At 47.6% G+C, this 20,466-nt stretch overlaps 2 protein-coding genes across 2 annotated transcripts in view; both read right to left on the bottom strand.

The window, feature by feature from the left end:
- Positions 1–5,947: 5,947 nt before the first annotated feature.
- Positions 5,948–8,277, bottom strand: DBNDD2 (dysbindin domain containing 2). The gene is made up of 3 exons (XM_061127364.1): positions 8,139–8,277; positions 7,811–7,948; positions 5,948–6,704 (listed from the first exon to the last, which is right to left on the bottom strand). The coding sequence occupies exons 1-3, from the start codon at positions 8,275–8,277 to the stop codon at positions 6,496–6,498; spliced, it is 486 nt and encodes a 161-aa protein (XP_060983347.1). The 3' UTR covers positions 5,948–6,495.
- The window catches only part of SYS1 (SYS1 golgi trafficking protein), a 33,655-nt gene continuing 21,335 nt past the window's right edge, over positions 8,147–20,466 (bottom strand). Inside the window, exon 6 of the mRNA XM_061127361.1 lies at positions 8,147–8,285. Coding sequence (XP_060983344.1) covers positions 8,279–8,285 — 7 coding nt within the window. The 3' untranslated portion in view covers positions 8,147–8,278. The remainder of the gene's footprint in view (positions 8,286–20,466) is intronic.

The following is a 20,466-nucleotide window of genomic DNA, read 5'->3' as shown; positions in this document are numbered from 1 at the left end:
CCGTTCATTATGAAAAATTTCAAACATACAACAAAGGTGAAAGGATGAATACCTGTTACAATGCACCTGTTTCCCCATCACCTAGATTCCACCGTTATCATTTTACTAGACTTGTCTTATCACATTATTAGTCTACCCCCCCACAATTCATCTTATGTTTTGATGCACTTCAAAGAGATTTCAGACATAAAGACACTTCTCTTTGAATAGTTTAGCATGCACATCATTATCTAGAGTTCAATACCTGTTAACATTTTTCTTTTGGTGTAAAATTTACAAACACGACTGTTCAACTCCGAAGTGCACATCCATTGAATCCAACAAATGGATACACTGGTGTAACTCCTATCAAGATATGTTCGTAAAACCCCTGAAAGTTGGCTAATGCCCCTTGCCAGTCGACCCCTGTGCCCCCTGCCTTCCAGATGCAACCACTGTTGTGATTTTTCTCCACAAAATGGATTAATCTGTTCTAGAGCTCCGTATAAATGAAATCATCATATACTATGTACACTTTTTTGTAAAAGACTTATTTCATGGGAATAATGTTTTGTTGAATCATTCACATTCTGGCATGTATCAGCAGTTTGTTTGTTTCATTGCTATATAGCATTCATACATTGCCTAAATATACCATAGTTTATCTCTTCTGTCCATGTACAGCTGAGCTCTTTCAAGTTTTTAGTTCTTATGAGCTAGGCTGCTATACAAGTTACTTTGTAGAAATAAGCGTAACATTTCTTTTGGATAAATATTTACGAATGATGAAAGAGAACATATGTTTAATTTTATAAGAAACTGCTAGATCTTTCTCCAGAAGGTATCATTTCATACTTGTATCAACAATGTATGAGAATTCCTATTGCTCCACATCCCAGTGAACATTTAACTTGGGGGTCTTTTTAGTTTTTACCACGTAGGTGTGTATGTAGTGGTATCTCACTGTGGTTTTAATTTGCATTTCCTTAGTACCTAGTGATGTTGAACATCTTTTCATGTATTTGTTGGTCATTCGTATATTTTCTTTTGCAAAGGATCTGTTTAAAATCTTTTTCTACCTCTCCCCTTCTGTGCTGGCTTGAGTTGAAGGGGCTCCAAACAATTCTTGCTTTGGTTTTTCCACCTGCCTAATCAGGTGCACATTCATGATGGGCTTTGTAGTCTCTTGGTAAAACTCACAACCATTTTGGCTCTGAAGAGCCAAATTTGGTGTCCGCCAGGTCTAGATATACCCTTAGGCAACCAGAGAGGAAGAGTCAAAAAGATGTCTTTATCTCAGTATACCCTCATTCTACCTACATCCAGTGTTCCTGCCCCACTAGACACGGAACAGAAGGAAGGCTTTGAGTTCAGATGTGAGACAGATGTGGGTTCAAATCCCCACCCCAGCCTTTAGTCCATGAGCATTAGCAATCTGAGTGCCACTCTTCCTGCTCTGTAAATGGATGAACATACTTTCAGGGTTATTGTAAGGATCAGAAATTAGGTGCATGTAGAATCTGGAATGGAGTAAGTGCTTAGTAACTTCTGCAAGCCGTTACTCAAAAAAAAAAAAAACCTCTATGAGGTGCATACCTGTGTGTGCATGCTAAGTCGCTTCAGCTGTGTCTGACTCTTTGCAACCCTATGGGCTGTAACCTGCCAGGCTCCTCTGTCCATGGGATTCTCCAGGCAAAAACACTGGAGTGGGTTGCCATGCCCTCCTCCAGAGGATCTTCCTGACCCAGGGACTGAACCTGCATCTCTTGCAGTTTCTACACTGTAGGCAGATTCTCTACCGCTGAGCCACCAGGGAAGCCCACTCTATGAAGAAGGTACTATTATATCCATTTTACAGATGAGTAAACTGAGGTACATAAACCGAGATAACTGCCTAAGATCACAATGAGTCAGAACTCGAGTCCACACTACCAACTTCAAAAAAAATGTTAAGGTAGTTGCAATTATGATAATGATTACTTTGTACGTCTATGCTTTGTTTTCTTTTGAAATTGCCTGTCCCCATCACTCAAGATCCAGCCACCCCCAGAGAAGACTTACCTTCTCCCTCTCTGGTGCTACAGCCCACTTTATATTTCCATTATCTGTGACCATGTCCCTTCCTGGAAGAACTCTTGGCCACATTAGTATTTCTGTTGCCTAAGCAAGGAAGCTAGCACAGAGTGGGGGCTCAGTAATGTCCAAATGAACAAACAAACTTGACAACCATTCCACGTTGTCCCCACATCGTTGTGCTGTTCACAGTATCAAGTCTTGTGCACTTCTGGGGACGGCTGCAGTGTGAGTCGTCCAGGGAATCTTCCACTGAGATGTGGCCCCTCCACAGCACAGGATTCTATAGGAGGAGGCTGTCTTCTTCCCTCTGCTTCAGGGTCTATGACAAGCCTGTGCCACAGACAGAAGATGCCACACTGTGGTTTAGAGGCTGAAAGCTGGGCTGCTTGCCTCGGAGTTGGCACCAAGTCATCACCCCCATCTCCAAGGGCCCTCTGTGGCCTCAAAAAAACAGTCAGCCAGAGATGCTGGCTCTGAGGGCCAGCCAAGGCCCTGTGGTTTGGCAGAAGAAGAGATCATTGTCCAAACAGGAAGTGGTCCTGGGGGTCTCAGCTGACCCTAGATTTTCCCAGGCAGGGCTGGGGCTCATAGCAGCTGAACTGAAGGCTCCCCATAGACTCACAAACAATTCCACCCCTCCAGAGTGCTGTAAATCTCTCTCCCCAGCCAGGCTCCCTACCCCCATTAGCACTGTATGCCCAGGGTTGTTGACATGTTGATAGCAAACCGGTCAGGCTAGCTTCCCACCATTCACCCTGGATGGGGAGTGGGGGGATACCAGGAACTGAGAAACCCTGAGGAGCTGAGCTGCAGATATCATGGGGTACAGCCCAGGAGAAGGCTCAGCCGCTGAAGTCAGGAGGTTGAGAAGACCATGTCTTCTGTGTGCAGTGAAGTCATTGGCAACCCAGAAAAGCCACAAAATTTAACATGAGGCTGGGCCCTGGCCCAGCTTAGTGGATGATCTCAACTTGGACACAGACTTTTAGACAAAAGACGCACAGAACTCCCACCAGTTTTTCAGTAGTACTAGGAAAAGCACTTAAGAACTGTCACTTACAACGGCCCCCTGCAGGGATGGAAGCAAAATGGGGCTATTGGGAAGCCTGCAGCCCTGTCACTCAGCCTCAACTGCACAGAGAGCTTTGAGATTTAGGCTAAAGGTCACTGATCCCATGGATGGTTTGATGTATGAAGGGAGGTGGGATGATTTATTTTTCCTAAGATGAAAAATGACTTGATGTTCCTTAAGGTTAGGTCCTATAACCCTCCTTTCATTCCATCTTTCCCTGGGTAAACTCACTGACAGCCATGGCATGCTCATCACCTATACACTGATAACTCATGTATTGATCTTCCAACCCAATCGTTTCTTCTAAATCCAACACTCACAGGTCCAAACGCTTACTCAAAATGTCCTCTTGGTCTCCAAAGCACCTCAAACTCAACATGTCCAAAACCCAATTCATGACCCACTTCTCAAACCTGGCCCTCTCCTAAATTCTCCATGTGGATGAAGAAAAACTCCGAACCATCCCGCCGCACAAGGCAGAGGCAATGGTGACGCCCTTCACCCAGTCCTCGCTCACACCCACCTATCTATAAATATTTCGAAATTTGCCTCCCCAACATCTCTTCATTCCTTCCACTTTTCTACATCCCCCACCTCCACCCTGTCCCATTTTTATCTGGATGGTTGCAACCATCTCCTGGTTTCCAGACATCCACTCTGGTCCCCTCCAATCAGTACATCTCTACAAGGAGTCCTTCCAGCCATTCTTCCCCTCAACTACTCCTACCCCGCCTTCAGATTTCAGCTCAGAACCACTTCCTCCAGGCAAATACCTCGTGACCTTTCTTAATAGGATATTAACTCCTTCCTCAAACGAGTCCTAGTTGCAGTTTTACATTTGGGCCCCAGTAGACCCTGAACTCCCTAAGCGTAAGACTGGGTCTTTTGTGTGTGTGTGTCTGTGTGTGTGCTACCACACCCCCAAGACCAAACTCAGTGTCTTACACATGTTAAACGCAGACATTTAATACTTATTGAGTGAATGTCATTTGTTTATACTCAGCCTCAACCCAGTTAAACTAATCATCACCACTGTCTTTTGGTCCACTGTTATCTCTGGGGCTTCCCTGGTGGCTCAGAGGGTAAAGTGTCTGCCTGCAGTGCAGGAGACCTGGGTTTGATCCCTGGGTCGGGAAGATCCCCTGGAGAAGGAAATGGCAACCCACTCCAGTACTCTTGCCTGGAAAATCCCATGGACAGAGGAGCCTGATAGGCTACAGTCCATGGGGTCGCAAAGAGTTGGACACGACTGAGTGACTTCACTTTACTTTACTTTATCTCTTGCATGGATTATTGTGTTATGTCTGACACGACTGAGCGACTTCACTTTACTTTACTTTATCTCTTGCATGGATTATTGTGTTATGTCTGTCTGTTCGGAGCACGCCCTCTTCCAGTATGTTTTCTACACTGCAGCCAGAATTATCTTTTTAACAAGAAATGTCAATCACTTGTAATTCTTCATTACTCCCAGTAAAGTTCAAATTTGTAATGTGTAAACTGCTAGTTATCTACCCAATGATGACTGTCCTCTTATTTCTTAGTAACATAACCCTGATTTTAACAAGACAGCAGGGGGCCCTACTAAAAGAGGGCTTCTGAGAGGTTTGACAGGAAGTATAGAAATCAGACACATTGGTAATTAAAACTTGAAGGGTTATTATCTTTCCAAAGGCCAGGATTTCCTTTCTTCTAGATAATGCTGTGTCCCTATAAAATACCTGTAAATGAAATATTACTCATGTTACCAAGTTCTGCCAATGAGATGAAAATGGATGCTACTGGTTCGAACTTCCAAATAAGGTTCTCAAAGTGGGAACAGACAGCGACCCGTGCCTCTTTTGCCCATCATTAATTTCTTCACCTGCTTTCCACCAGTTTCAAGGACTGGGGACTCAACAGCCATTCTAAAGACATGAGGTATCAATGAGAATTCCAGCCATGTGCCTTAGATGGCTGAGTAAAAACAGCCAAAAAGGACCGTGGTGTCCAATAACTGTAGAACTTTGGACTTCTTTTATGTGAGGAAACAAAATTTATATCTTAAGTCACTGATATTTTCCTAGCAGTTAAACTGAAACTTGATACTGGCTTTAAAGTATTTCCTCATCTGACCTTTGTCAGATCTTAATCCTCCCTAATCTCCTACTCAAATTCAACAATTCAGCTATGCTGAATGTTTTTCAGTTCCTCAAGAATATTTCTCTCCATTTAAAGTTCTTCCAAGCTGCTCTTTCTGCCTGGATTACAGCGCCCCCGGCACCACACACATCCCCTCCAGCTAACTCCTTCTTATCCTTTGGATCCCAGCCTGAAAACCAGCTCTCCAGTGACCACGTGAGCTAGATTAAGATGCTCCTCTTTTCTGGTAACAGAAGAGTTCCTCATCATGCTACTCATTACGCTCAGAACTGTGGTATTTTCTTGATTTTCTCCTCCCTGAAAGCAGGAAGCCTATCATGTTCGAAACTGTATTCCAAATGTCCAGCTAATTCCAAATAACTCCTTCTGGAATAAACAGAGCAAGTGAATGATGGGAATATGGGCTTCCCTGGTGGCTCAGTCGGTAAAGAATCAGCCCGCCAAAGCAGGGGACCCGGTTCAATCCCTGGGTGGGGAAGATCTGCTGGAGAAGGGAATGGCACCCACTCCTGTATTCTTGCCTGGAAAGTCCCATGGACAGGGGAGCCTGGTGGGCTATAGTCCATGAGGTCGCAAAGAGTCAGACAAGACTTAGAGACTAAACCACCACCAGAGAGCTAAAGAAATATATTGGGTTTGATATCTGTCCAATGTGAAAGATGAATGGAATGGTTGGTATATTGTTATCTATTTATTATTCACACCATGCCCTGTTCCAAAAAGGATGGAAGGAAGCAGGATGGCTGCAGGACCATCTCCCTGGGAGTGTTAAGGAGTTCACGTCCGCTTAGAGACACTGGTTTAGGAGACTTAGGACAGTCTGGAGGAGGGAAGAGTGCTAAGAAAAGCAGTGGCATCTCAACCTATCTCATCTTCCATCTCCTCACTCGTGGGCCCTACTTCAGGAGTAAGCCAAAACCATGGTATTTTCTTGATTTTTTTTTCTCCTCCATGAAGGCAGGGCGCCTGTCTTGTTCAAAACTATATTCCAAATGCCCAGCTAATTCCAAATATTCTAACGAATAGCGGAAGGATGCAGCAAGGGAAGGTTAGCAGTAAAGCAGGAGTGGGTTAATTCCCAGGAAGGCACACCATCCCACCCTCCTTTCCTCCCCCTGGTGCCTACTGCAGTAAAGAGTCTGGTCTTCTCCAAAGGGCTCTGGCCGGGCCTGGGGTCTCCAGTGGAGACGAGGCAGCTCACACAGTCTGTAGGTGGGGGCCCACTGCTAGCTGCAGGCTCTGGGCTCTGCCCCGCCGTCACGGCCTCCATCCTCCTCCTCGTCAGACTGTGCCAGGGGCGTGTCTGCTCCACCGTCACTGGCATCGGGGCTGTGCGGGTTGGTGGAGGAGTCAGAGGACGAGGAGGAAGTACGAGACATCGTCCTGTCTGGCGTGGGCACTGGTAGGCTCGGCTCCTCAGGACAGTCGTCCGCCCCTGCCCAGAGAGAAGAGCCAGTCACGGCCACGAACAGGGGTTCAGAGGACTCTCGGAGAGGATGAGGCCAGGAGACACTGAGGCCCAGGGAGTTGGCCAGTCACCCCGCCAGTCTCCTGGCTCCCAGTTCCCCTCACTTCACTAAGCTCTAGAGTCAATCAAGTTGCAAGTTCAAGTTCTAGCTACGTCACTTCACTTCCATGCTACTGAGAAGCTTTGGGCAAGTCACTTCCCCTCTCAAGGACTCTGCTCCTCCTCTGTAAAAAAAGGGCACCAACATTCCAGAGGGGTTCTCAGGACAAAATGTGAGAATGTTTATAAAATGTCTGGCACAAAAAAAAAAAACATGTCTGGCACATAATATGCCATCAATAATAGCAGCACTTTTAAGTAAGACAGTATCCACTAATATCTTACAGGTTAAGCATGTGGGCTTTGGAGTCAAGACAGCCATGGTTCGAATCCAGCTTTTCCACTTTCTGGCTCTGTAACAATTTCTCTGAGTCTAAAATCCTTCTTTCATATATATATAAATATATATATATATATATAATATATATATAGTATGACATTCAAGATCTTAGTTCCCCAACCAGGGTTTGAATCCATGCCCCCTGTGGTGGAACGCACAGAGTCTTAACCACTGGATCACCGGGGAAGTCCCTCTAATGTCTTTCTTTATAAAACGGGAATAATCCCACCAGCCCTAATAGGACATAGTAAGGATTGAGATAATACATGTAAAATTCTTTAGCACGGTATTAGAAACCTAATAAAGTGCTAAATAAATATTAAGATGACTAAAACTGCTTCAGTTGTCTAAAGATCATATTTTTACATTATTTATTAATTATGTTAACTAATTACATTGATTTCACAAATAAAAAAAATTGACAAAGACTAAGGCAGTTGGGCCTTCTGAGAGGTTTGGATTAGGAATCTGTAACCCAGCTTCCCCCAAGGTCAGCTTCCCTAAAATCAGGACAAGCAGCTGCTTCGTGTGTGGAAGAGCCCACGCCCAGCCCCTCCGTGCAGACTCCCCCACCCAGCTTTGACATCCAGTTCTGACTGACCAGTGCCCACGGGCCCAAAGCAGAGGGGCATACCAGACGTCTGGGGGGTTGGTGGAGGGTCTTCGCAAGGCAAGAACACGTCTGCTCCATCTTGATCCCCCAGGTCGATAAGCTCCACTTGCTCAAGTGTGTCCACATTCACCTCCATGGATGAGATACTACCTATGGGGGCTGCAGATCAAGAAGGGGGCGAGTTGGGAGGAGCCAGGCCAACACTGATCAGATGGTCAGAGACATCTGTCAGGTCTGGAGATAGATGTTTAAATGGCCCAGAAAACCATCGGGAAGGGACCAAGGTCCAGGACTATAGGACTTCCTCCCTGCCCCACCCCAGTCCCTTTTCCCAGGACTCAGAACTCACGTCTGTGCGACTCAAGATGCAGGTGGGACAGGGGGAAGACAAACTCCGTCTCAGGCTGTAAAATGTCCTCAAAGAATTTCTGCCGCTCCCGAAGCCGGAGCTGCTGGCGCTCCAAGGCTGCCCGCGGATTTGGGTCCATGTCAGCTCCTGGAATAGCAAGGAGAGCTGTGAATCGGAGAGGGGACTCTGTTGGGGGCCTGGGCTTGGGGAGCCCCCCTGCAGCCAGGATCCCAGCAGTGGGGCCTCTGGCTGCAGCCTGGACACTCCTGGACTTGACTCCCTCTTTCCCTTCCCTGAAACAAAATCCACTACCACAAAGTTCAAGTCTCACGCAGAGGCAGGGCTGACCCTAGCTCCACAAAGGGGATGTTAGTTCCAGGCACAGCAAGAGAGGCTCCTCTGTATTCAGGGAACACAGCCAATGGCCACGTCTCAGGATCATGCCCTTCGGAGAGGGGCTGGAGGGGCTGGCTCAGCTCAAATGGGGGAGGCATTTTTTCCACTTAATGGACCCAGCCTCTCCTCGGAAGGCGGGAAGAGAGGACAGAATAGAGATCTCAGAGAGGAAGGTCCCTTCCTCCAGTGCTGCGACTCCGGTTCCCCCCCTCCCCCGCCATCCTTTAAAACCCAGACAAAAGCTAAAGCATCCCCCTCCTCTCTCTCTCTCTCTACACATACACACACTATCACCTGCATCCCCTCCAAACCCTGCTCTTAAGTCACAGACTTGACTTCTAGACTTGGCTCTGTCCTTAAGGAAGACATCTTTCTAGCCTCAGTCTCCGCATCTGAAAATGGCATCGTCCTCCTACCTGCCTCCAAACACAAGGCACAGCTCCTGAGGGTGTTCTGTAAAAACCTTCTGCGGTCCCCGAGCTATTTAGAGGACATCATCCTTCTCTGCCTCCCACAGCTCTTTATTTGCGCTCCTCTCCTCTGACACATCTCACTGGCCGATCTACCCACTAGTCAGCGAGGGTGCGATTCAGCCCAGGCCCTCTAGCCCCCCGTGCTGAGAGCTTTCCAGAACCCCCTTCACTCCGATTCGCTCCGCATCCCTTCCTGAGCCCATCACCGGAGGCAAGGCAGTAGCTAGCTGGAGGACCAGATCGTCATCCTCCGCAGATTGCCTTCCCCGCCTCATCTGGACTCGGCATGTCCGAGATCCTGGCCAGTCCACTGGGCGCTAAGGGTGGGCCACGAGCGATCCAAACCCCCAGAGGGGCCAGGCAGGGCCAAGGAAGTGGAGGGAGACCATGTGGCCAGGGCTGGCAGCGGAGGAGGGAGACACTGACGCTGATTCCTGGGAAAGGCTCTTAGTGCTGCCGCCCAGGTCACAACGCTAAAAATACCCAGGGCCCCTGGGGCTGTCTGCTCCGGCGGGGGTGGGGGGTGCGGGGAAAGGCGAGCCAGAGGGTTGGGGAACCGGAGGGGACCACGGGCTCCGGGACGCCCCCCTCTCTTTCCCTCTCGCCCCCTCAATCCCCGGAGACTGGAGGGGGCTGCCCGCAAGGGGCGCCGCGGAGCTAAGCGCCGGGGAAGGGAAGGGGGTTGTTTACGTAACTGAAGGTGCAGGGGAGAGGGGTGGAGGGAGCTGAAAAGATATGGGGGGTCGAAGGCGGCCAGGGGCCCGGCCCGTGGTGCAGAGAGCTCCCTCTCGGTCCTGCCCCACCCAAAGTGGAGTCAGAGCGAGCGAAAGAATTCCCTAAAAGGGGACACGCCGCGACCCTGGGGAAGCGGGGAAGAGGGAGGGGGGCCCCCGGGGGCTGCACTCGCGCTCTCTTCCCCCCCGCGACCCCCGGCCTCTCGCGGCACCTGCGCCCGCCCCGCGGAACCCCTACCTGCCGCGCCCGGCGCCCCCGCTGACTCAGGCTGTCCGCTCCGGCGCGGCGGCGGCGGGGGCGTGGGAGCGGGCCGCGCCGGCCGGGGTGGGGCTGCGCCGCCGGGTCTCCCCGGGGACGGACGGGCCCCGGGAGCCGGGAACGAGGAAGCGGTGGCGGGCGGAAGTGGGGGAGGGGCGGCGGCGGGCACACGCGCTCCTCGCCGGGTGCCGGGCGGCCGCCGGGAGCCCCCACGGGCGCGGGCGCTCGTAGTTCCAGGGCGGGCAAAAAGTTCCAGGCACGCGTTCCGCCGCCCCGCCACTCGCCGGGCCCCCTGGATGCTCCGCCCGGCTCGGCGCGCTCCCGGACACTTGCTGCGCCCCGCCGGCCCGCGGGGACACGGCCCCCCGCACCCCGCCGCTCCCCGACCCCCCCGGGGGGCCCCGACGCAACCTCCGCGCGCCGCCACCCGGACTCCCCGGCACCCTCGGCCACGCTCCGCACTTTGAGGCGCGCACCCCTCGAGAAGGCGCTCGCGCGGGAAGAGGGTCTGGGGACCCGCGGCCGCCCATCAAGGCAGGTGCACAGCCGCGGGAGCCCCCTGCCCCTCGGACTCACCCCCACAGCCCACGGTTCCTGGCTCCGGGACGATCAGAGCCGCCGCCCAGCTTTCCAGAGCACTGGGCGGGGTGGGCACCGGGACAGGGCGGGTCGGGGGTGGAGGGGTGGGCCGCTGCGCCGCGCCCCCAGACGCCGGCGGGGAGCCAAGTCCTCCAGAGTGCCGAGAGGGGCGCTACACGTCCCGGCCGGCGCGGGTGGAGGAGTGAGACGGAAACCGTGGGCCCAGAGGGGAAAGGCTTGCCCCTCTCGCGGTGCCTCCCGGCTCAGACTAGGGCCAGACGCTCCTCCTGGACCGAGGCTCCCTGTTCATTCTCGTTCTCCTCCTCCCTTCCACCCGGCGCCCACATGTAGATCCAGAAACCTCCGGGTTCGGGGTGCGGGGCCGTCGGTCAGAGATGCTTCTGCCATGGGGTTACTCGATCCTTCATTCAGCAAACATCCACGAGCAAGCCAGAAACTAGGAGTCATCCCTGCCTTCTCCCTGTCCTCCGCTGCCCACATTAAAATACATCTCCATTAACTGTCGATTCTCTTTCCCAAATAATCTTTGCAATCCACCGTCTCCGTTTCCACCACCAACCCTCGCGCGGCTCCATTCTCTCTGGTTTTCTCTCTGGTCCGCTACGCTCCGTCCCCCGCAGCAGTGAGTCATCACTGTAGAGTCCAGAGCACTAACCAATGACCCACATGGTCATTTCAACACGCAGGTCTGAGAGGGGTGAAATGGGGAGGGAGGGGGGAGTCAAGAGGGAGGGGACATATGTATACCTATAGCTGGTTCATGTTGATGTTTGACGGAAACCAACACAATATTGTAAAGCAATTATCCTTCAATTTAAAATAAATAAATGTTTAAACACACAGGTCTGCTGCGCCACCCTTTGTGAGAATGAAATCCGGGTGCTGATATCTAAGCTTAAATCCCTCGTTTGTCAGAACGAAATGCAGGTGCTGGTATCTGAGCTGAGTCTTAAATGAGTTCAACTGGCGGAGAAGAGGGGGCAGGGCATACAGTAGGCAGGGGCGGAGCGGTGGGGGTGGTGGCGGGTGTGAAGAGTTGTGACCCATTCAGGCTTCTCTGTCAGGGGACCAGCACTCTGTACAAATACCTAAAGTTCTGCCTCTCCTATTGTACTGAGATCTCCAAACCATCCTGGGAAATAAATACAGCAGGCAACTTTCCCATTATTTTACAAGCAAGGAAACTAGTTTGTGGCCAGCAACAAGTGCAGTAGTCAGGAGCACAGGCCTGGGAACCAGGCCCTCTTGAGTTGTAAACCTAGCTCTGGTGTCTAGCCAGCTGTGTAAACAATTTCTCTGATCCTTGCTTTCTTTGCCTATTAGGTAGGAATAATTAATCCCTACCTCCTGTGAGATAATTCATAAAAAATGCTAAGTGCAGGGCTCGGCACTCTGGAGATGCTCAGTAAACATTAGCTGTTTTGATTGTAATCGCTCCTGAGAAACGGAGGCAACTGCTTTCTTCCACGAATTTCTGAAATTATAGGAAGTATGCTCTAATCTTCTACAGAGCTTATTATGTGCCTGTCACTGTTCTAAGTGCTTTGCATGTATTAACTCTTTTAAACCTCTTAATAATAAGAGGTAAATGCTGTTTTTCACTTCCATTTTACAGGTACAGAAACTGAGACATAGAAAGGTGAAGGGACTTGTCCAACTGAGTGATGGAGCAGGAATTTAAAGCCAGGGTGGCTCAGCAGTAAAGAATTCATCTGCAGTGAACAGACGAGAGACCTGAGTTCTAAATCCCTCGGGGAAGATCCCATGGAGGAGGAGATGGTCACCTGCTCCAGTATCCTTGCCTGGGAAATCCCATGGACAGAGGAGCCTGGGGGGCTACAGTACAAGGGGTCGCAAAGGGTCGAACACAACTCAGCACAGCACAGCACAGGGCTCCACAGCCTGAGCTTAAAACCACGACTCGCAGTCTGCTCCCCTTTGATCCTGTCGCAGTTTTCATCTTCCAAGAAATATTTTGGTCAGTTTCACTCATTAATGGATGGAGTAGATACTTGGTCCCAGTTTCGAGCACAGAGGAATGAGGCCAAGTCAAAAGTACAGTGGCTAAGAGCTCAGTTCCCCCTTTTCAGGCCTATCCTTGAGAACAGGAATGCATGGATTATTTTGAGCTGCCCCCAGCATGGTAACAGATCAGGAACCTCTATGTCCCTTCTGTTTGCCAGGTATTTGCCACATAGAAGGGTGGAGGTGGGGGAAACATCCAGGTTAGAAATAATTTAGGGGCTAAGCTGGAAGGGCCTTTGCCAACAAAGGTCCGATCAGGTCCAACTAGTCAAAGCTATGGTTTTTCCAGCAATCATGTATGGATGTGAGAGTTGGACTATAAAGAAAGCTGAGTTGCCGAAGAACTGATGCTTTTGAACTGTGGTGTTGGAAAAGACTCTTGAGAGTCCCTTGGACTGCAAGGAGATCAAACCAATCCATCCTAAAGGAGATCAGTCCTGGGTGTTCACTGGAAGGACTGCTGTTGAAGCTGAAACTCCAATACTTTGGCCACCTGATGCGAAGAGCTGACTCATTTGAAAAGACCCTGATGCTGGGAAAGACTGAAGGCAGGAGGAGAAGGGGACGACAGATGAGTTGGTTGGATGGCATCACTGACTCAATGGACATGACTTTGAGTAAACTCTGGGAGTTGGTGATGGACAGGGAGGCCTGGCGTGCTGCGGTTCATGGGGTCACAAAGAGTCGGACATGGCTGAGCAACTGAACTGAAGCTGAAAGGGTGTAAGTTGCGAGGAAGGCCCAGGCAGCAGACCTAAGGGTGGACGGCAGGAGTTGAAAGGAGCAGTGAGAGAGTAGATGGCTTATACTTCTGGCTTCCATCTAGGATGCTGAAAGCTGGGAAGAGCATCCTACCACACTAAAAACAATTTTTTTAATTGTTAGGTAATTTGGATAGAATCTATGGGAGTCACAGACACTAAAAGTAATCATAGAAACAAATAAAACAAACCAAAACCAAATTTTGTTCGACTCCTGACAAGATTGACTCAGTTCTCTACACTAACAGCCTAAGAAGAAAAGATATAAAGATTTCCAAGCAAAAATAATACTGAGCTCAGTCTCTGCTGTTCTACACATTATGTTCAGAAATAAAAAAGTTATAACACACACATAAAAAGGAACATAACAAAAACAAAACAAAACAAAACCCTATTTGTCAAGAGACAAAGCAATCAACAGAACCAGACTCCAGACTTAGATAACTCTCTGGAGTTATCTGCCAGAACATTTAAACAACTAAAACAGGATGTGAAAGACTGTGTTGGAAAATATGGACAACCTACAAAAACAGAAGGGGATTGTTAGCAGAGAGGAGTATAAAAAGGAGTCATATGGAAAATTCTAGAAATTTTTGAAACATGTAACAGATTCAAAGAATGCCCTTGTAGGCCTTATCAGTAAACTCAACACAGCTGAGGAAAGAATCAGTAAACTTTAAGATAGGTCAAGAGAGACTACCCAAATGGAAACAGGAAAGAGTGAAACAAAACAAAGAAACCCAAAAGAGGGATTTCCCAGGTGGTCCAATGGCTAAGACTCTGCACTCCCAATGTAGGGGGCCTGGATTTAGTCCCTGGTCTGGGAACTAGATCCCACTTGCTGCAACTAAGAGTTTGAATGCTGAAACTAAAGATCTCAAATGCCACAATAAAGATCAAAGATCCTGAGTGCCACAAGTAAGACCTGGTGCAGGCAAATAAGTATTTTGAAAAGCCTGGAAGATCCAAAGCTAACACCAGCATAATTTGAATCCCCCCCCACCCACACACACACACAATTAATAGAAATTTATGGTCAATAATTTTCCAAAAATAATGAAAGGACCACAGAGCCAAGAAATGCACAGAATCCAAAAAAATATTAAATACCAGTAGAGAGGACTTCCCTGGTGGTGCAGTGGATAGGAACCCACCTGCTAATGCAGGGCACACTAAAGTTCCGATCCCTGGTGTGGGAAGAGTCCACATGCTACTGAGCACCTAAGTCCACAGGCCAGAACTACCAAGCCGCGTGTTGCAACTCCTGAAGCCCACGCACCTGGAGCCTGTGCTCTGAAGCAAGAGACACCACTGCAATGAGAAGCCTGCACACTGCAACAAGAGAAAGCCCGCTTACAGCAGCTAAAACCCAGCACAGCCAAAAATAATAAATAAATAAATAACAATTTTAAAAAGCAGACTTCAAAAGAAGGATTGTTACCAAGGATGAAGAGGAACATTACCTAATGATAAAAGGTTGTTCATTTCAGCAAGAAGACTTAGCAATCATAAATATGTATGTGTACATCTAGTAACAGAGCTTCAAAAGCATGAGCTAAAAATAGACCTAAAGTAAGAAAGAAAAATCCATAATACAGTTAGAGGATTCAAAGCTTCTCTCTCAGTAATCAATGAAACAAGTAGACAGAAAGAAAAAGTAAGAATACAGAAATCCGGAACACTATTAACTAGCTGTTCTGATTGACATTTTTATAGCATTTTACCAGCAGAGTAAACATTCTTTTCAACCGCACAAAAACATTCACCAAGATACATCATCTTCTGGGCCATAAAACAAACCTCAACAAATTAAAAAATTTAAATCATAAAGAACATATTTCGTGACTATAAAAGAATGAAAATATAAATAACAACAGAAAGAGATCTGGGAAACACCCCAATACTTGAAACAAAACACAATAACCTTTAACGAGTCAAAGATAAAGTCCAAAAGGAAATTAGAAAAATATCTTGATTGAATAAAATTGAAATGTTGCAATCAGCCACGAAAAAAGCTCCCAATGTTCCTTGCCTTCTGTTTATTCATACTTTTGTATAGCTTCCTTCTGCACGCTATCAAAGTTATTCTATGTGACCAATAAAACATGGCAGATGGTACATCATGTCCATAAAAAATTTTTAAAGACCACAACTTCCATCATGGGTGTGTATTCTCTCTGTTGTTTGGATCACTCACTCTGGGGGAAGCCAACTATTATATTTTCAACAGCCCTATGGAGAGGCCCACAAGGCAAGAAACTGAAGCTCCAGCCAACAGCCAGTGAAGGACAGAGGCCAGCCAGCAATCCATGAGTGATCATGGAAACTGACTCACTGGCCCCAGCAGAGCCTTAAGATGACTGGAGCCTTGGCCAGTAGCTTGGCGGCAACTTCAGCAGTGACTGAGGCAGAACCACCCAGCTGGAGCAGTCCTGGATTCCTGATGCCAGAACCTTTGGGATGATAAGTGCTTCTTGTTTTGAACTGCTAAATTCACATGTGTGGGGATTTGGGTATTGGGGATTTGGGTATTTGGGTATTGTAACAGCACTTTAAAATGTGGGAGTAGCAGTGGACCGACCTAGACTCAGGAAGAGTGTGCCGAAAGCTCAACATGCTTTGAAAAGGCTGCGAATAGAAGCCTCGAACCCGGGCCTCCTGCACTGGGAGAGCGAAGTCTTACCCACTGGACCATCAGGGAAGTCCCCGCCCAGCATTTTTTTTTTTAATTAACTTATTTAATTGGAGGCTAATTACTTTACAATATTGTAGTGGTTTTTGCCATACATTGACATGAGTCACCCATGAGTGTACATGTGTCCCCCATCCTGAGTCCCCCTCCCACCTCCCTCCCCATCCCATCCTCAGGGTTATTCCAGTGCACCAGCCCTGAGCACCTGTCTCATGCATCGAACCTGGACTGGTGATCTATTTCACATATGGTAACATACATGTTTCAATGCTATTCTCTCAAATCATCCCACCCTTGCCTTCTCCCACAGAGTACAAAAGACTGTTCTTTACATCTGTGTCTCTTTTGCTGTCTCACATATAGCCTGCCCAGCATTTTAAACTGCATTTAGTGAGAGAGGTGGGGCTTCCCTGGTGGCTCAGTGGTAAAGTATCCACCTGCCAATGCAGGAGACCTGGGTTCCATCCCTGGGTCAGGAAGATCCCCTGGAGTTGGAAATGGCAACCCACTCCAGGATGCTTGCCTGGAGAATCCAAGGACACCGGTGCCTGGCGGGCTACAGTCCATGGGGTTGCAAAGAGTCGGACATGACAGCATGTGCACACTCAATGGGGGGCGGGGGGCGGTAGGTAGAGAGAAATACATCTACTCCATCTTGTTCAGAACCAGAAATCCTTATTTTATGTTCTCTTTAACCCTGTAAGTCCGAGTGAGAATACTTCTGGATATAGAATCCTTTTAAGATCTTGTGGGTCACTGTGAGTCTTATTCAGGTCCACGCGATTAGACAAAAGCTATGCCTGCGATTCCTCTGAGATAAGCCTTTCTCTCTTAGGCTTCTGCTGAATTGGCTGACAGTCAACACCCTTGAGCTTTCTAGGATTCCTCTTGCTTGATTCAGAGGATCTGTGAGGCACACCCATCATTTCTTTTGAGGTCTTTTATCTGACTGAAGACTACTCTGCTGCATTGCCTGAAATCTTCCCGAGATGCACACAAAAGATTTAATAGTTACATTCTCACTTTCCTTTGACCATGTTTTTCTGGTGCTGCTGTGGATTTGAGCTTTGCTGGGAAACCATTCTTTAGCTTTACTATCATTTGCCAGAAAGAGGGGCTGAGAATTTTCGACCACAAAGTCCTGGCTCCTTCATGTTTAACAGTTCTTCCTTTTAGCTCAGGATTTCTCAACCTCAGTACTATTGACATCTCAGGCAGGATAATTCTTTTTATTTATTTATTGGTTGTGCAGGGTCTTCATTGCTTCCTGCAGGCTTTCTCTAATTGCAGTGAGTAGGGGATACTCTCCAGTTCAGTGCACAAGCTTCTTCTCCTTGCCGTGGCTTCTCTTGTTTTGGAGCATGGGCTCTAGATGTGTGGGCTTCAGTAGCTGCAGCACACTGGCTCAGTAGTTGCGGCCCCCTGGCTCTAGAGCTCGGGCTCAGTAGTTGTGGTCCATGGGCTTAGTTGCTTCATGACATGCGGAATCTTCCCAGACCAGGGATGGAACTCATGTCCCCTGCATTGGTGGCTCATTCTTGTGCACTGTACCACCAGGGAAGTCCCAGGAGGGAGGAGGTGGTGTTGAGAGGGGTTTGCCCATTACAGAACATTCAACAGCATCCCCAGCCTCTACTAACTAGATGCCAGTGGCAACCTCTCCAGGTCTGACAACCAGAAATGTCTCCAGACATTGACAAAGGTCTCCCCGGGAGGCTCCATCACGCTCACTTGAGAACTGCTGCCATTTCCCTACCACCTCTTGTGTTTTACTACAAGCAGCAAGAAGACAGCAAGTTGCACCTTTAACACATGATTTGGGAATATCTTTAGCTAGATCCCAGGCATGTTTTCTGCCTTCCACTTTACCCCGCGTGCCGCCAATAAAAGATCCCACGTGCCACAATGGAGAGCCGGCACACTCAAATAAATACAAGAGAGGAGGTCAATCCTAAGAGTTCTCATCACAAGGGGAAAACAGGTTTGTTTGTTTGTTTGTTTTAAGTAAACAGATGTGGGAAGAAAATATCTGCAAATCACACATCTTACAAAGGGACTCATCTAGTCTGTATAAAGAACACTCAAAACTCAACAGTGAAAAAACAAACAATCCAGTTGAAAATGAGCAAAAGATTTGAACAGACATTTCACCACAGAGCATACAGAGATGGCAACACATTAAAATATGCTCCACATCAATAGCCAGTAGGGAAATGCAAATTAAAAGCACTGTGCATCCATTTTATACCAGTTAATTAAAAGTTAGTGACCATAGTAAAAGCAGGTCAGGATGCAGAGAAGCTAGACCGTTCAAACCTTGCTGATGGGAATGTAAAATGATATAGTCCCTCTGGAAAATAGATCAGCGGTTCCTTAGAAAAACTAAACACATACTTACCATATGATCTAGCAATCATCCTCCTTGACATTTATTACAGAGAAATTAAACTATGTCCCTGTAAAACCTGTACATGAGTGCTCCTGCCAGCTTTATTTGTAACAGCCCTAAAAGAGAAACAACCCAAATGTTCTTCAGTGGGTGAATGGTTAAACAAATCACGGCACATTCATACCGTGGAATAATACTCAGCCAAAAAGGAACAAATTATTGATACACACAACTGGATGGATATCAAGAGCATTCTTTTGAGTGGGGGCGGGGGGGAAGTACCAGGCTTGAAATGTTACATATTGTATGATTCCATTTATATAGTATAATGCTGTTGAAATAACAAAAATATAGAAATGGAGATGCGTTGCCAGGGGTTAGGGGTCAGAGGAAAGAGGGTGTGGGCGTGGCTATAAACAGCATTTGTGAGCCTGGGATGATGGAACACTTCTGTATCTTGATTGTGGTGTGGGTTACATGGATCTACAAGTGGTTCTGACATTGGAATACAGTTATTCAAGATGTTACCCTTCGTGGGTGGGGAATGAGAGAACGAGATACAGGACCTCTATTATAGTTTTTGGGAATTTTCTGTGAATCTGTAATTTTTTTTTTTCTTTTTGTAAAAGGAACTGTTAACACCTGCAACAACTTGGATGAGTCTCCACAGCATTATCCTGAATGAAAAAAGTCCATCTCGAAAGGTTACATACTGTGGGATCCTACTCACATAACATTCTTGAAACAACAAAATTGCAGAAATGGAGAATGATCAGTGATTTCTAGGGATGAGGCATGAGATTGTGGGGAGAGGGGCAGATTAACACAAGAGAGATGTTCACGATGATGGAACACACACACACACAAATGAGCGCGGGTAAAACTGACAAAATCTGAGTTAGGTCTGTCTATTGTATTTACATCAATTTCCTGGCTGAGATATTGCACTGATATACCCAACATGTGTAAATCTTAAATGCATTGTGTTAAGTGAATGAATTCTATTCAAAAGTCTACAAGCTATAGGATTCCATTTATACAATGTTCTGGAAAAGGTAAAGCTACAGGGACTGAAAATACATCTGTTGCTGCCAGGGTTGTGGGTGGGACAAGGAGTTAACTACAAATAAATTACACAAGAGAATTTAGGGAGGTTATGAAACCGTTCTACACATTGACTGTGGTGTTTGTACAATAACATGCACTTACCATAGAACTGTACACTTTTTAGGGTGAATTTTTATATAGGTGCTTCCCTGGTGTCTCAGACAGTAAAGAATCTGCCTGCAATGCAGGAAATCTGGGTTTGATCCCTGGGTGGGGAAGATTCCCTTGAGAAGGGAATGGCTACCCACTCTAGTATTCTTGCCTGGAGAATTCCATGGACAGAGGAGCCTGGCAGGTTACAGTCCACAGGGCCGCAAAGAGTCGGATACAACTGAACGACTGACACACTCTGTGAAACAAAACCACCACAAAAAAGACTAGATCCACAGCCACTAGTACAGCTGTTGTAGAAAGAAAGAAGGAGAGAAGGAAAGAGAGGGAGGGAGGGAGGAAGGGAGAAAAGAAGGAGGGAAGGAAGAATGAAAAATAGCAACTCTTGGTGAGGATGTGGTGAAATTGAAATGTTGGTGGGAATGTAAAATAGTGCAGCCACTATAGAAAAAGTTATGGTGGGTCCTCAAGAAATTAAAATTAGAATTACCATATGGTCCAGCAATTCTATTTGTGAGTTTATACTCAAAAGAATTTAAAGCAGGGTCTAGAAGAGAGATATTTGGACACCCACGTTCACAGCAGCATTATTCACGGAAGCCAAAAAGGTGGATGCAACTCAAGTGCCCACCAATGGGTGAGCAGATAAAATATGGTCTATACTTGCAAGAGGATAGTATCCAGCCCTGAAGGAAGGGAATTCTGGCACAAGCTGTAACATGATGAACCTTGAGGACATTATGCTGAGTGAAATAGGCCATCACAGCAAGACACATGGTGT

The sequence above is a fragment of the Dama dama genome, chromosome 23 (assembly GCF_033118175.1).
Source record: "Dama dama isolate Ldn47 chromosome 23, ASM3311817v1, whole genome shotgun sequence".
In the NCBI taxonomy this organism is placed as follows: Eukaryota; Metazoa; Chordata; class Mammalia; order Artiodactyla; family Cervidae; genus Dama; species Dama dama.
This window is presented reverse-complemented; position numbering and strand designations above follow the sequence as displayed.

Excerpts from the sequence above, each read along its gene's own strand:
- DBNDD2 (XM_061127364.1), bottom strand. The coding sequence starts at position 8,277 with ATGGACCCAAATCCGCGGGCAGCCTTGGAGCGCCAGCAGCTCCGGCTT. Across the intron at positions 7,949-8,138 it reads GCATCTTGAGTCGCACAGAC|CCCCCATAGGTAGTATCTCA; the intron begins GTGAGTTCTGAG and ends CTTGATCTGCAG. Across the intron at positions 6,705-7,810 it reads ACCAACCCCCCAGACGTCTG|GGGCGGACGACTGTCCTGAG; the intron begins GTATGCCCCTCT and ends CTCTCTGGGCAG.